Source organism: Trichoderma asperellum, chromosome 3 (genome assembly GCF_020647865.1).
Source record: "Trichoderma asperellum chromosome 3, complete sequence".
NCBI classification, from domain to species: Eukaryota; Fungi; Ascomycota; class Sordariomycetes; order Hypocreales; family Hypocreaceae; genus Trichoderma; species Trichoderma asperellum.
The window spans coordinates 1,764,314-1,778,629 of NC_089417.1; the positions used below are offsets into that span (position 1 = coordinate 1,764,314).

At 49.5% G+C, this 14,316-nt stretch overlaps 6 protein-coding genes across 6 annotated transcripts; 4 read left to right on the forward strand and 2 right to left on the reverse strand.

Annotated features, from left to right (window-relative positions):
* Nucleotides 1–186: 186 nt before the first annotated feature.
* TrAFT101_005180 (uncharacterized protein) lies at nt 187–2,583 on the forward strand. The gene is made up of 4 exons (XM_024900343.2): nt 187–348; nt 432–1,290; nt 1,365–1,925; nt 1,995–2,583. Exons 2-4 carry the CDS (start codon nt 459–461, stop codon nt 2,255–2,257), a joined length of 1,656 nt encoding a protein of 551 aa, XP_024759453.2. The 5' UTR covers nt 187–348; nt 432–458; the 3' UTR covers nt 2,258–2,583.
* Nucleotides 2,122–6,077, reverse strand: MCD4 (Glycosyl phosphatidyl inositol anchor synthesis). Its single transcript, XM_024901943.2, has 6 exons — nt 5,603–6,077; nt 3,975–5,530; nt 3,738–3,925; nt 3,531–3,675; nt 3,364–3,472; nt 2,122–3,294 (listed from the first exon to the last, which is right to left on the reverse strand). The coding sequence occupies exons 1-6, from the start codon at nt 5,778–5,780 to the stop codon at nt 2,528–2,530; spliced, it is 2,943 nt and encodes a 980-aa protein (XP_024759452.1). The 5' UTR covers nt 5,781–6,077; the 3' UTR covers nt 2,122–2,527.
* Nucleotides 6,078–7,320: 1,243 nt separating this feature from the next.
* On the forward strand, nt 7,321–8,667 carry TrAFT101_005182 (uncharacterized protein). Its single transcript, XM_024900362.2, has 2 exons — nt 7,321–7,775; nt 7,833–8,667. The coding sequence occupies exons 1-2, from the start codon at nt 7,476–7,478 to the stop codon at nt 8,577–8,579; spliced, it is 1,047 nt and encodes a 348-aa protein (XP_024759451.2). The 5' UTR covers nt 7,321–7,475; the 3' UTR covers nt 8,580–8,667.
* Nucleotides 8,545–10,392, reverse strand: TrAFT101_005183 (uncharacterized protein). Its single transcript, XM_024903983.2, has 3 exons — nt 10,055–10,392; nt 9,541–9,999; nt 8,545–9,474 (listed from the first exon to the last, which is right to left on the reverse strand). Exons 1-3 carry the CDS (start codon nt 10,325–10,327, stop codon nt 8,650–8,652), a joined length of 1,557 nt encoding a protein of 518 aa, XP_024759450.1. The 5' UTR covers nt 10,328–10,392; the 3' UTR covers nt 8,545–8,649.
* A 413-nt stretch (nt 10,393–10,805) lies between these two features.
* TrAFT101_005184 (uncharacterized protein) lies at nt 10,806–12,602 on the forward strand (the record flags this gene model as incomplete). The annotated part of the gene is made up of 3 exons (XM_024900392.1): nt 10,806–10,966; nt 11,030–11,225; nt 11,295–12,602. 3 exons carry the CDS (start codon nt 10,806–10,808, stop codon nt 12,600–12,602), a joined length of 1,665 nt encoding a protein of 554 aa, XP_024759449.1.
* A 562-nt stretch (nt 12,603–13,164) lies between these two features.
* TrAFT101_005185 (uncharacterized protein) lies at nt 13,165–14,218 on the forward strand (the record flags this gene model as incomplete). The annotated part of the gene is made up of 2 exons (XM_024910651.2): nt 13,165–13,563; nt 13,619–14,218. The coding sequence occupies 2 exons, from the start codon at nt 13,165–13,167 to the stop codon at nt 14,216–14,218; spliced, it is 999 nt and encodes a 332-aa protein (XP_024759448.1).
* Between the last annotated feature and the right edge of the window lie 98 nt (nt 14,219–14,316).

The window sequence follows — 14,316 nt, forward strand, 5'->3', positions numbered from 1 at the left end:
GTCATTTTCAAAAAGATATTCAGAACCTCTGTCGTTTGTTTTTAATAATAAGTATAATTATTAATAAAAAAAAAAAAAAGAATTGTCTATATTACTGATGATTCCAATGAGCAGCACTTGGATTGGGTTAATGAGAGTACCTACCTGGCTACTTACCAGGCAGTATAGTAGGTACAGCAGTCTTCCCGGATTCGAGCTCATCTTTTTAGCCTCCCGAAACAGCGAGCTACTGGAGCTCTTTACAGGGAGCTCATACTGCACCAGGTATTTTGCAGGGTGGGCTGCCCATTATCGAGCAAAGCTTTATCGGACAGCTCAATTAGATGATGCTACAAACAAACTCGCCTGGTATGACTCAACCTAATTTTTCTTCATTTTCCCAATTACTCACAGCCTCGCTGGTGCCATAACTCGATGCTGATTTTGCCTAGGAAATAAATAATGCGACTGGGCTTTTTATGTTATCGCGAATCTGTCGCCCTCGCCTCGTTATGAAGAGGAAACTCAGTGCTCTTTTAAGAGATACAAGCCCAACCACCACCATGTCTACTGCCTCAGTCAAGCTCACAGAGCGCGAGAAGCAACTCCGCTCTCTTCTTCTGAATGTCGCCAGATTCATTGACACGACAACAAAGCTCGACCAGCCGCTGGTGCTGCGCTGGGCGGGAGGCTGGGTGAGGGACAGACTCCTCGGCATAGAGAGCCATGACATCGACGTGGCAATCAATGCCATGACTGGACAGCAGTTCGCACAGCATATTTCAGAGTATTGCGAACAGCCCGACGTCGCAAAGATCCATGGCTTTGCCCCTGGGGATATCGGCAGGCTTCACCACATTGCGAGCAACCCGGACAAGTCCAAGCATCTTGAAACCGCCATGGTCAAGCTCTTTGGCATGGACCTTGATTTCGTCAATCTTCGCAAAGAGACATATGCCGAGGACAGCCGTAACCCTCAGATGGAGTTTGGCACTGCAGAGGAAGATGCTCTTCGTCGTGATGCCACCATAAACGCTCTGTTCTATAATCTGCACACCGAAGAGATTGAAGATTTCACCGGCGGCATCCGCGACATGGAGGCGAAGATAATTCGAACTCCCCTAGAACCTTTTCAAACATTCATGGATGATCCCCTCAGAGTACTTCGTCTCATACGTTTCGCTGCTAGACTAGGGTTTACTATTGATGAGACGTCAGAGAAATTCATGAACGATAAGAAAATACTAGAGGCTCTCCGGAAAAAAATCAGCCGTGAAAGAGTTGGTGTCGAGTTAGAAAAGATGCTGAAAGGTACTCATTGCTCTTTCCCAAATCCCAGCTCTCTTTTCATATTCCATAACCACAGGCTGATATGAGATTACTAGGCAAAACACCCCGATCAGCACTGGAGCTGCTGGACCGTCTTGGCCTCTACCAAGCAATCTTTAGCGATCCGGCACAAGAAGATGTTGCTATGCCCGATATATCCCGATGGCACGTCGCCTACAGCTGTCTCGACGAATTACTAAAGAATCGAGAGCCAGGGTCAATATCTCAGCTATTGGTTGATGATAATGACAGCGATAACACGTATCTGGCGTGGAATCTTGCTGCTGTGAGCCCCTGGATTCCCGTAGAAGACCGCTCGGGGCGCAAGCAAAAGGCAAATGCCCTCCCGCCCGTTGGTATCATTGCCCGTGAAGGGTTTAAAGCTTCAAACAAGCTCACAACAGTCATGGCAGCCTGTCACAAGCATCGCACTGAGATCGTTGATCTGAAAAAGGCAGTTTGCAAGAATTCGCCGATAAAAGACCAACGAGACACATTTGGCATGGCGATTAGGAAGTGGGAAGCAGTGGGCGGAAACTGGAAGGTTCAAGTTCTAGGGGTGATAATGATCGATGCTATGGAGCAGCTTGAAGACTTCCCCGCTGAGAAAGGTAAAGGTAAGCATTGCAAAAAGCCCATCACCCGAGCGGTTGCAACAGATACGCTGACTTCTGGTCTCGTCACAGACCACAAGGAGTTCCTTCAAGGATGGGAAAAATTTCTTCAGCATCTCGTTAAGCTTGATCTCTACGATGCTCCTAACTTGAAGCGAATTATAGACGGACGCGCGCTGGCGAAGGCCTTGGGAGTCCCGCCGGGTACATGGATGGGCAAAGCGCTGGATATCTGCATGGCTTGGCAGCTTCGAAATCCAGCAGAGAAGACTCCAGATGGCGCAATACAGCAAGTGAGAGATAAAGCTGAGGAATTGGGTATAAAATTAAAATAGGCATGGGAGGGGGGCTGAAAAGGGTCAAACCGCCCAACTAATTATAAAATTAAATGTGAAGATGATGCCTCTCCTAATTTCTAAGTCTAGAAGTCTACCTAGTCCAAAATACGGTCATGCAATCATAACGCAGCAAAACTGCCTACCCTCTAGTTGTACAGGAAAGATTGCGAGCTGGTATAATTAGTAAATAAAAGATGATCACTCCTCCAGTAATGCTTTGGGAAGAAGTCTAACGTCAATCTCCCCGTATGCTGAAATGATGCCACTTCACTTCTGTGCCTTTCCCAGGCTCTTCTTTCCATTTGCCTGGCTTTCTGAGCCTAGAGATGGCGCATCACTGACATCAATTCCACTGATGAACATGGCGCTGGCCCCTTCCAGTGCGGCAACGAACACACATAGAAGACTGGCAATCACAAAGTGACTGATAGTGGATCCTATTTCTAACCAAGAACCCTCATCTTTAACGACCCAGAAGAAGTAGAGAGTCAAAATATCGCTGATTGCCATGACAACCATGAACAATGCTGACGGCGCAATTCGAAGTCGCTTGTTCAAAATGCCAAGATTTGCCGAAATGAGAGCAAACGGGATCATTAGCTTGAGAATGAGGAGTGCTCCCTGAGAAAACGGATCAAACACCGGAATCAGACGAGTAACGCTCTCTAAGCTAAATGATGAGATAGACGCGACATTTCCAGTGCTGAAGAAGGCTGATTGAAGAAGCACCATGAAGAAGAGAGATACGCGTGCGTCTGACAGACGCAGTGGTCGATTTGGTACGCTTTCGCTTTTATCCGCCTTTACAGAACCGTTTCCGTTGGGTGCTTGGCTTTTACCAAAAGTCTCGATACGGTACTCCAGGCGAACCCAAATGACCAGCAAAATAGAATACGCAACGTAAAACAAGCCTTCATAGGATATCGTGAGGATTATAAATGTCGGGGCGCATGTGAAGAAAATCATTGCCAAACGATGCATAAAATTGCTGTTTGGCTGCAATCGATGGAGCGTCGGCATCAAAAACGATGAAACTTTGACTGATGTTAGACCTTTTTGACCGATAAAATGCTAGTGGAATGTTTTAAGTTTCGAGGACCTACCCAAAATGATCCATGCCATGATTTGATTCCCCAAAGGCAAGCCCTGTTTGGCTTGAAGAGATAGAGCGCTAGAGCGAGTTACCAAGGTTGCAAGAATAACGAGTCCGACCTGTAATAAGATTGAGTGTGAGCAGTGACACTGTTGAAGAATCTGAGTTTTATCTTACCTGAACACCCGTCACAGTCCTGCTGACGAGCGAATTTGAAGTGTAGTTAAGTTTAGCCTTCTGGTAAGAGAAGTCTGATAAAATCATGGGCTCAGATGCCATATAGAATATGCCGATAAGGCTCAGGATTACACCGCTGATTACACTGTTTGAACTCATCGTTAGAAGCAGTACAGATGGGGGTTTACATAAACTTGCGTGACGTACATTAGGTCCACATTCTCGACTTTCATGGCGGGTAAGAGCGTAAAAGTGCTCATAACCATACAGAATATGGCCCATGCCGCGCTAAGAAGGATATTTGAGCGAATAAAGGATGTGCCAGACATGGCGGGCCATGCTGCCCCCAGGATGAATAGCCCAGTCAATATCTCGCGGTGATCGTAACCGAGAGCCTACGATATGTTAGCAACATATCGATGTCACATGTAAAAAGGAACTTACCAAAGAAACCAGAATGGCGCAGTAAGCAAACGCATTTACGATAAATGTTACAACACCGCCAGCCGATCCAATGTGTCCAAAGAGTATTTTGCCTCCTTCATGCAGACTGAACCTTTGCGCATAAACTTCTTCCCAGAAGACAACAGGGAAGAATGCATACGCATAGTACGTAAGGGGGGATTTCGAAGCAATGAAGGACGCATATAGTGCCGCCAAGACTGAGAAAAAGCCGAGAACACTCGAGGTATTGCGCTGGGGTACAGTCGACGTCGGAATCACATATAAATCGATGACCGTTGTGATGGCGTATGCTATCCAGCCAAGATATCCAACCGTGATCAAGGCACGCAAAAACAGCCAATCGTATGTTTGGAGGTAGCGCAACCCTTCAAGCGTAATATTTATGAGGGCGTCAGATTCCTCAATGGCCTCCTCATATTTCCCCTGAGATATTAGCTGATCAATGTGAGCTACTCGCTGTGACGGAGCCAGCTCTGCGCCGCTGAAAGCACCAAATGGCTTATATCTCATTTCATTCGCTTGCTTCTTTTGCTCCTTCACCTTGTACATCTCCAATATTTCACGGGCATTGAGCAGCAATGCTTCTGCCTTTTGCCGGTTGTTTGCGGATAGATACGAGAGAGGCAGTTTTCCTACAGAGTTCACAGGAAACTCGGTGCCGATGAGATGGGACATTAACGCAGCAACATCAGCTTGCGCAACATCATGTCTTTGAACATGATCCAGCCCCCAATCAGCTGAATAGTCGTCGTGACCTGGGGCTATTGTCCCCGGATAGAGATTAGGGGAAGCCACACCCGAGCCCCAGCATATCAGGGGTGTTCTGGTGTTGTCTGGATGGCCATCACCGTGACTGCCCCAGTCACTCATGCCATGGTCCGCAGTGAAGACAAAAGCAGTCCGATCATCTGCATAGAATCGTTGGATAAGGTCGGTCACCTCCTGAACGCCTTTATCGACGATCTGAAGGTTATGCAGATACTCCTTGGAGTAGGGTCTATACGAATGCCCAGTTGTATCCAGACCAAGTAGATGAAGGAAGAAAACAACCTTCTCCTGTCGAAGGGCCCGATCAAGTGTTTTATTGGTGGCGGCCTTGGTGAATAATTCTTTAACATGGTCAAACACCCAGAAGTCAAGGTGAGTTGCATCTTTCGAGAAATCTTCAAACTCAGCATCATATGTGTGTGCATCAACTCGACCAGGAACAGCGCCGCGCTCAAACATGGGTAAAATATCAGGACTGCCCCAGCTCCAGGTGTGTTGACTCCTGTTGAAGACGCTGTCAAAGTTGACGGGATTGAGCTTCCACCCAGTTGCCACTGCGGAAACGTCTTCGTAAAGTCCAGCGATCAGGGCCACATGGCCGGGACGGGATTCGGTCGGAACGCGCGTGTGCGAAACTCCAAAGGTTCCATGTTGGAGAGCTCGAGAACGAAGAAAGGGGGCCAAGTGCCTGGGAACAAGGTCTTCTTCTGATTCGGGGTATGGCTCAGGAAAGGCCTGGAATGCTTTGTCGGCTCGTAACCCGTCGCCTGTCAAGCAGTAGTCAGCTCAAGCTCTAAGAGGCTCGACGTGCAACATGGAACGTGGCATGGCAACCGTACCGACAAACAGGACTAATCGATTCGCAGGACTTTTGGTGTTTGCGGGACGGTCCACAGGAACTAATTGCATGCCAGAGACAATAGGGCTGACAAAGTAGATGTCGAATATGGAGTAAATGTAAACCAGGTGAAAGATGACCGCAGTGGCCAAGAAGCCTAACCGGCCCATGGCAGCCATGATGGGCGACTTGCAGATGCGAGGCCGAAGTGCAGCAAAAGAGAGAGAGAGAGGAGATAGAGAAGTCGAATGGAAAAAAAAAAACAATCAATGAGCTTCCATAGCGTACCTTGCGAAGCACCAAGCACCCCAGGCTGTGATTGAGCGTGGTTGATACGGGGTGTGCTGCTGTATGGGAATTTTACAGGCAATGCGACCACGGGCACATTTAGAATCGGACACGACGTCGCAAGGGAACATGCTCAATTCTGGCGTTTGATAGGTCAAATAGAGTGCCAGTGACAAACCACCAGCCCACCAAAAGCACAGCCTTGTTTTACCTTAATAAAAAAAATAATTGGAGCATCTGAATTTAGTAGCAGTCCCTGGCAATGGAGCGGGCCGCTAAGTGATATTAGGCCTACGAGAAATCTGCTTCCCACTCACCTTAGTCTGCGCCTAAGGTCGTACTAAAACCGCCATCATAGAGATCCCTGATGCGACTGTGCTATTGAAATAGCGGGTGCTGCTTTGGATATTGCGCCCAATGACTTTGAGGTAAGCCTCTCTTTCAATATTGAATATCACTGACAAAATGTCTAACATATGTTCCTCAAGATGACTGCCCTCCTGGCGAATTATTGAAACGCACAGATAACGTGTAGGATTTGTTTCATCCTAATGCTGGCGAAGCTAAGCATTGGGCATATGTTTGAGCTTCAATGGCAACGTCATCAGCTCCAAACATCAAAAGTGCGTACATGGTCGATTCTCTTTCCGATGGGCCGCTTGACATCGTAGCAATAGTGCACGGTGCTCCCTGAGACTTGCGCCCTTTTGTTTAAACTGTACGCTCGCGATTTAAACCCAGAAGATGAATGTTGTTCATATTCTCGTTTGAGCAGTTGACGATGTTCATGCTGGGATAAAAAAAAAATTGAATCAGATGCCTTCAAAGTATTGAAATTTTCTGTCCTGAAGCCCAGAAAACCTCTGGCAGTGTGTTCTCCACGACTGCTTTTGGAAACAAGGCACAAGGGGCCGTCCCATTTGGCGTCCACAAAAGGCTCAAGATTCAAGCGAAGCGGTATGCACATAGCATCACAGCCGCAAGCCATTCAAATGTTTTACAATCAAGTTGAAGAAGATGGATCTTCCCAATTCGAACTCTTGCTGCTTGGTCACTCTAAAGACACCCAGGACTTTGTTCTATCGCTTCGCAGTATGCTCGCCACTCGCCGCATGCAAGATTCATATTACGGCGTGGCTACTATCGCCAATTTACAGGTATTTCAATAATAATTATATATATATATTAAATTGTAAATATTCCATATCTAGATTAATTGATTTATTAAGCCAAGGCTGGGGCGCTGGATACTGAGACTGCCTTGTGTTAAATATTAATTCCCTTTTTACATTGGCCATGCTCTGTAATTGGTAGTTATCAGAGAACCCTGATGCCTTCAAGTAACTAGCATCTAATCTAGCACTCAATAGGTCTAGTCAGGTCTTTGTTTGAGCTGCACTCAAGAGAACAACGCCTGTTCCGTTTTCTTCCTCGCCATACTCCTAGCACGTGACTAGTCCGGCACTTCAATCGGCCAGCCGAGTGTACAACCGAGGGCCGCTTCCAGCCGCTGGATGACCTATTTGCTACTGTTCGGCCAGAAGAGAGATGCTCTTGGACATCTGCATCCTCTCAATTGATTCAACATGTTGTCCCTAACTAGACAGCTGCTCTCCAAGCGTGGAGATGCGGTCCTTGGTAGATCCATGCGGTGGGCGTCGTTCAAGTACAGCCAGAGCAGTGCCCTTTCCACATTAGCTATTCTGGAGCAGCGGGATGGCCAGCTCGTTCACGGCTCGCTCAGTGCCCTTACTGCGGGCATCAAGGTCGGCGGTCCTGTCCATGCATTTCTGGCTGGAACCAATGTGTCATCGGCTGCCGAGCAGGCCGCCAAAGTAAACGGCGTGGAAAAGATCATTACGGTGGAGAGCGATGCCTACAACAAAGTATGGGCGGCCCAGTGATCAATTGAGACGCAGCCGGTGATGCTAACAAAATCCTAGGGCCTGCCAGAGAACTACGCGCCGCTGTTAGTCGAGAACATCAAGAAGGGCAACTATACACACGTTATTGCCGGACACACAGCCTTCGGCAAGAGCGTACTACCTAGAGTCGCAGCCCTGCTTGACTCACAGCAGATTTCAGATGTGACATCCATCGAAGACGAGAAGACTTTTGTCCGCCCTATCTACGCCGGAAACGCCATTGCCACCGTCGAGTCCACCGATGCCATCAAGATTCTCACTATCCGCGGAACTGCCTTTGCTCCTGCAACACCAGAACAGGCATCTACTCCCATCGAGACCGGAGTGGATCCCAAGTCAGAGGCCATCTCAGAGTGGGTGTCTGAGGACCTGGCAAAGTCAGACCGACCCGATCTCGCTACCGCCAGTAAAGTCGTCTCGGGTGGTCGTGGACTCAAGTCCAAGGAAGAATTCGACAAGGTCATGCTGCCTTTGGCTGATGCTTTGGGCGCTGCAGTCGGTGCGTCACGAGCTGCCGTTGACAGCGGGTATGCAGACAACAGTCTCCAGGTTGGACAGACTGGAAAGGTTGTTGCTCCGCAGCTGTACATGGCCGTTGGCATTTCGGGCGCCATCCAGCACTTGGCAGGCATGAAGGACAGCAAGGTCATTGCCGCCATCAACAAGGACCCTGATGCGCCCATCTTCCAGATCGCTGATGCTGGACTCGTAGGAGATCTCTTTGAGAAGGTCCCAGAATTAACGGAGAAGCTCAAGAGCTCCTAAACTGTTTATATATATATATGTATACAATAGAATACAGTGCAGTACAGTATAGTGCAACAAATTTTACCCTCTATGTGATTGAGTTGAGCATATCTCCAACGTCGGTGAACTTGTCCCTTTCTTTACCCTTTTCCGACCCTCGTTCTCTTTCAGCCTGGTCTATCTGGCGCCATTGATCCCATGTAACTACTTGTTTGGATAGAGCGCCAACGTCAGCGCTGACAGCTGCCCATCCCTCAGCCGTGCCATTTGCTGAGGAACCTAAGAAAGGAGCCCCCGAGAGCCAGTCTTGCACCACAGCGTCTCCTGTTATAAATGCGTCTCTCATGGTGGACGCAATGACGCCAGTGGGGCCATTCTTAACCCAACCAGCGCAGTAGACACCGGGCAATGCTGATGGTTGCGTTTCGATGGAGTTGCCGGTATCGGTTGGCAGCTGTATCGCTCGGCCCACTCCGTCGTTCTTGATAACCCCTCGCTTCTCGTCAAAATGAATACCGGCTTCAGCAAACCCTGGTAGGGCCACCGACTTATACCCAACGGAGCGGAAGGCTATATCTGACGGCAGAGTCATAGTCTCCTCTGTGAGAGAGACAGAAGATCGAGGGTTGAACGGATCTTCCAGCTTTGTGACGTAGAATTCGGTGCCGCCCACATGTGAAGGATTTAGCTTGCTACCAACAAAGGCTTTTGGTGATAGGCAGCTATCGAGGGACCAAGATTTTGGAGTATTAGAAGGGTTGGTTGGTGTTCCTTTTCGAAGGACTTCCATCAGCCGTTTGGCAGCTCTCGGAAGGGTATCAAGAGCTTCTGGCATTAATGAGTTGTCCACTCCATGAAAAGAGACATCGGAAAGCTTCATCAGCTCGCGGACTTCTTTTATTGTGAATGCCGCCTAATGTCATTAGTTTTAGCTATCAATTGGCTTATGACAGCGTTGCATTCAAAACAGCTTGCTTACCTGCATCGGGCCTCTGCGACCCACAACATGGACCCTTTTGACTCGACTTTGGGCCAATTGTGCGAGTGCCGTTTCTGAAATATCAGTCTTTCTAAGTACGTCTACATCTTCTAGCAATATTCTAGCCACGTCCAAGGCGACGTTTCCCTGGCCGATGATGACTGCTTCCTCGGAGCGAGACAGATCTGGCGCAAGCTCTGTGCAATCAGGATGGCCATTGTACCAGCCCACAAATTGGCGAGCAGAGTAAATTCCGTTAAGAGATGACTCTCCTGGGATGTGTAACTTTTTGTCCTCAGATGCTCCGTATGCAAAAAGAATAGAATCATAGTGGCTCGTGAGCACTTTTAACGGTATAGTGCAATGCTCTGACTGATGTCCGGGGAGGCCAATGGATACATTTCCAACAAAAGTGAAATTGGGAGAGGTAGCAACTTCATCGAATTTCTCCTGGCAGTTCTGAAAAGTCGGTTAGAAATTCCGCTCTTATGAAACATGGCAGTGACTTAGTCACCTTCACTTCCGGGTGGTCTGGCGCAACACCATGACGAACAAGACCGAACGGGACTGGTAAAGCCTCGTACATGTCAACGCGAGCCTGCGGCAGCTTGGACATGACCCGATATGCCGTATAAAACCCGGCAGGACCGGACCCGACAACGGCCAGGCGGAATGGAGCGTCGGCATGCCGGGAGACGCAACGTGAGACGGAGAAGTTCCTCACGGAGGCTCTAAGATGGACTTGATGAGATGGCCAGGCAGCACGCCGGCCAAAGCTGAGAAGCATTATGAAAACGGGCGTTGGTAGAAACCCATTCCGTTTAGAAACTTGTGCAGAAACTTTTGTTTCATCATCATGTCCATCGGACGGCGGAGCCTTTTCGCTTGTCAACCGGCTGAGATTTCCCACAGGCAGATCGGCCCGGACCGCATCGGTGATCGGAGCTCCGAATGCGCGTTGCTGTGGCAACCCCGGCGCCCATTGACGCCGTCACCAGCTCCCAATCAGAGCTCAGCGGCGATGCAGGGAGCAGCGTTGTGTTCCCTGCTCGCGCATGCGACTACTGCTGTCTTGCAGCTGAGGTCGTATTGCCGTATTACGGAAGATCATCCCTTTGCATGGTTGGCATTTTCGATTTTCGATTGTTTTTTTCCCTTGCTGTTTGTTCTTTCAACGCCGCCAGGCTGTTCCCAAACATTCCAAAGCAAAGGCAGCACTCCAGCAGCATTGCTGGTAAGGGCAGAAGTGCCCAGACGTTTACAGAATGGGTCAAACGCAGCCTTTCCTGTATGACGCCCGGCGCGAGGATTCGAGATTCCCGACGACTACTTTCGACCCAAAAGCTGTCACTCGCGCCAGCTGGGAGCCCAAGCCGAAAAAGCCCACTCCAAAGGGACCCATGGTGTCATTTGATCTTCATCCCGAGTAGGTTTACCTGGCGGCCATTACCTTTTAAGATTGTGAACTACCAATTGACATTCCGTTCAGCTACCATGTAATTCTACCACACCGGCGAGACAACTATACCCCCTTGGATCGCCGAACAAAGGCTTACATCACATGGTTGCGTCGATTCCAACTCACGCTGCGAATACTGCAGCTAATCGCCGGCATTGGCGTCCTGGTTCTCTTTTCTTTGTTTACGGGCGTGGACAACACCACATCCTGGGCAATGAGAATTCTGGTATGCATCTCTTTTGAGAAATATAGTCTTCACGTAACACGCAAATTATAAATCTAATGCGGTGAACAGCAAGCCGTAACAATCGCTCACACTGCCTACGCCATATATCACCTCTCACGAGACGCAGGAGGCAGAACACCAGCATCCTCGGCCGCGTACCAGTTTTCTGCTATATTTGTGGACACGGGATCCGTGGTTGGATATACACTAGGAGCCCTTACCGTGCACAAGAATGCCGCTGCTTGGGGTATTGTCCTCAGTAACAAGGATATTCTACCCGTTTTTACCCTGGCGGTGTTCTATACGACGATTGGGGCCGGCAGCACACACGTCCTCACGCTCTTTTCTTGTGCTTGGTTGGGATGGATGTTCCGCAAAATCACCTTACTGCCGCCGGATATGAATCCGCTCGAAGACAATTTGACGGCTCGGCCTCTGCACAAGAGAAACAGGTCGTCTATATCCGCTGCAAACACCGCCTATGAAACTGACAAGCCGTGGCTGGAAAGTCGGCGAAATTCGACAAGCGTCTACGACGGTGTCCCAGAGAGAGTCTCTGTTTCGTTCATGCACACGAGGACTGAATCTCGCGATTCTGGGATAAGCATGGGATCTCGAGCCGGCAGTTCGCCTGAGCGCAAAAAGGCTCCGCTTAGATACCTGCCACGCGCTTCGTATCCAAATTCCTATGCTTCAGTTCCCTCACGCGAACCAGAGGCAATGCCACCACGAGTCAGCGAGACACTTAGGAATGTAGCTGCCGAGGCCAGGAGGCCAGCGTCTGGATCATCGCGAACAAATCAGGCCGAACAACGTGCGACTAATGCGGCGCGTTCCCATCGCTCTGCGGGTTCCAAGTCGTATGCCGCACTCTCTCAACCCTACAGCATGGGCGGAATATCGTCTGATTCAGAATCCGAGCAAGATGACACCTTGGGTGACATCCTTCGAAAGAAGGGCCGGCTGGGCGTCACACACCCCAAGCCTCTAACATCGAATCCAATTCTGCCGAGGCCTTTAAACACTCGCCGCGGCCAGATAGACGATGGAGCTCAGTACGACACCGTCTCCGACGAGTATGAGGAGCCTCCCAGTTGGACGAGTCGCGATATTGCCGATGACCGGCTGCAGCCGAATGTCCAGTCTCAACGTTATCGAGATAGCTCCATCCAGCTGGATAGCCACTTCGATACAAGACTGCCTGGTGGAGATGAGGACATGGCGGGCCCAGCAGCGCTCAGCGGTAGCCGCAAAGTTTCGTCCGGAAACGACTATTGGCTGAGCCACTCAGCAGCTCATGAGCGACGACGAGTGAGCGGGAAGATGGCCGAAGAGGGCAGGGCAGAAAGAGGGAGTAGATCGCTGCTAAGTCCCTAGTTGCGGCAAAGCAGAGCAGGCCGAACCCCCCATTACTGTAATGATAATTGATGCACCAAGCAAGCACCGCCTGTAGTTATTTGGATATGTCTGGATATGAACCTTGATCTCACGTACCCGTGCCTGATTGACGGCTCTGATACCGCGTCTGTTGTGTAAATACTAAATTCTTAGTCTATCAGCCCACTAAGAAGGGAAAGTTGTCGGCACGCTCCGCAATTTTAGTGCGAAGAAAGACCCGAAAGCTCCGATCAAGAGATGCGCGGTGTACCCTCGACAAGCTTTTGGTGATTTCCCTGGCTCGATTTACGCCTGTTTGGTGGACTACTCGGTACCGTCGGGAGTGAAAGCCACTAGGATCGCCCTACCACTCGGCGCGAAAGTTTGTTTCTCTGCTGGCTGGCCTTGTCTTCTAGTATATGGCTTTTTTTTTTTTTTTTTTTTTGTTTTTGTTTTTCTTTATCCCCCTCCCCCTCCCTTCCGCTGTCTTTGCCAGCTCTCGGCTTCTTTCTCTCGTTTAGGTAGCATTCTGACGCTCAATTGAGGTCCAATTGCTGCAGCCATGGCAGCGCTTCTACCCATTCCCAGCGTGGACAGGCCTTTTGGCATCCACCTGTGGCCGCTCTTTAACAAGGCGTTTGAGTATGTGGCAGGATATCCTGCGGACGAGTTCGAGTTTGTCGTTGGCAAGACGCCCATGTCGACGCTGAGAGACACTTCCATTTTTGTCGCCATTTACTATCTCGTCATTTTTGGTGGCCGAGAGCTGATGCGGAACCGGGAGCCCTTTAAGCTGAAGACGCTCTTTTTGATTCACAACTTTGTCCTCACAGTTGTCAGCGCGGTCATCCTGGTGCTTTTCATTGAGCAGCTGTTTCCCACCATTGTTCGCCGTGGAGTTCTCTACGCCATTTGCGATGCTGATGGCGGCTGGACGCAGCCCCTCATTGTCCTGTACTACGTATGTTGCCCATGGGCTGGCCATAACTCAAAATGCTAACCAGACCTACATGTAGATGACCTATCTTAGCAAATACCTTGAGCTCCTGGATACAGTTTTCCTGTTTCTCAAGAAAAAGCCCCTGACTTTCCTTCATTGCTACCACCACGGCGCAACGGCTGTCCTTTGCTATACCCAGCTAATTGGTAGCACGTCGGTCCAATGGGTTGTCATTTCTCTCAACCTCTTCGTCCACGTTGTCATGTACTGGTACTACTTCCAGAGCGCCCGTGGGGTGCGCATCTGGTGGAAAGAATGGGTTACTCGCCTGCAAATCATCCAGTTTGTCATTGATCTCGGCTTTGTGTACTTTGCGTCGTACACGTACTTTACGTTCACTTACTGGCCTTGGATGCCCAACTGGGGAAGCTGCGCCGGCAGAGAGTTCGCTGCCTTTTCCGGCATCATTATTCTCAGCTCTTATCTAGTCCTCTTTATTTCCTTTTACTTTGCCACCTATGCAAAGAAAGGAGGCAAGGCTGCCGCTCGAAAGACATCACGCAAAATTGCTGAAGAAACAGCTCCAGCCCCTAGCGCCCTCGTCGACTCCATCACGAGCGAAAGCAGCACTATGGCCAACGGCTCTTCGACTCGATCTCGGAGAGCAAGAAATTGATTGGCATAGGTAGCCGGTGTAATAGCAAGATATATATCGAGTATAGCTGGTAAATTAGCTGCTGTGGTAATGTGAGGGGAGAGATGAAACATCTCAGA

Excerpts from the sequence above, each read along its gene's own strand:
- TrAFT101_005183 (XM_024903983.2), bottom strand. The coding sequence starts at position 10,327 with ATGCTTCTCAGCTTTGGCCGGCGTGCTGCCTGGCCATCTCATCAAGTC. Across the intron at positions 10,000-10,054 it reads CAGACCACCCGGAAGTGAAG|AACTGCCAGGAGAAATTCGA; the intron begins GTGACTAAGTCA and ends CCGACTTTTCAG. Across the intron at positions 9,475-9,540 it reads GTCGCAGAGGCCCGATGCAG|GCGGCATTCACAATAAAAGA; the intron begins GTAAGCAAGCTG and ends TAATGACATTAG.
- TrAFT101_005180 (XM_024900343.2), top strand. The coding sequence starts at position 459 with ATGTTATCGCGAATCTGTCGCCCTCGCCTCGTTATGAAGAGGAAACTC. Across the intron at positions 1,291-1,364 it reads GTTAGAAAAGATGCTGAAAG|GCAAAACACCCCGATCAGCA; the intron begins GTACTCATTGCT and ends TGAGATTACTAG. Across the intron at positions 1,926-1,994 it reads CCCCGCTGAGAAAGGTAAAG|ACCACAAGGAGTTCCTTCAA; the intron begins GTAAGCATTGCA and ends GTCTCGTCACAG.
- MCD4 (XM_024901943.2), bottom strand. The coding sequence starts at position 5,780 with ATGGCTGCCATGGGCCGGTTAGGCTTCTTGGCCACTGCGGTCATCTTT. Across the intron at positions 5,531-5,602 it reads TCGATTAGTCCTGTTTGTCG|GCGACGGGTTACGAGCCGAC; the intron begins GTACGGTTGCCA and ends ACTGCTTGACAG. Across the intron at positions 3,295-3,363 it reads CATGGCATGGATCATTTTGG|TTTCATCGTTTTTGATGCCG; the intron begins GTAGGTCCTCGA and ends CATCAGTCAAAG.
- TrAFT101_005182 (XM_024900362.2), top strand. The coding sequence starts at position 7,476 with ATGTTGTCCCTAACTAGACAGCTGCTCTCCAAGCGTGGAGATGCGGTC. Across the intron at positions 7,776-7,832 it reads AGAGCGATGCCTACAACAAA|GGCCTGCCAGAGAACTACGC; the intron begins GTATGGGCGGCC and ends ACAAAATCCTAG.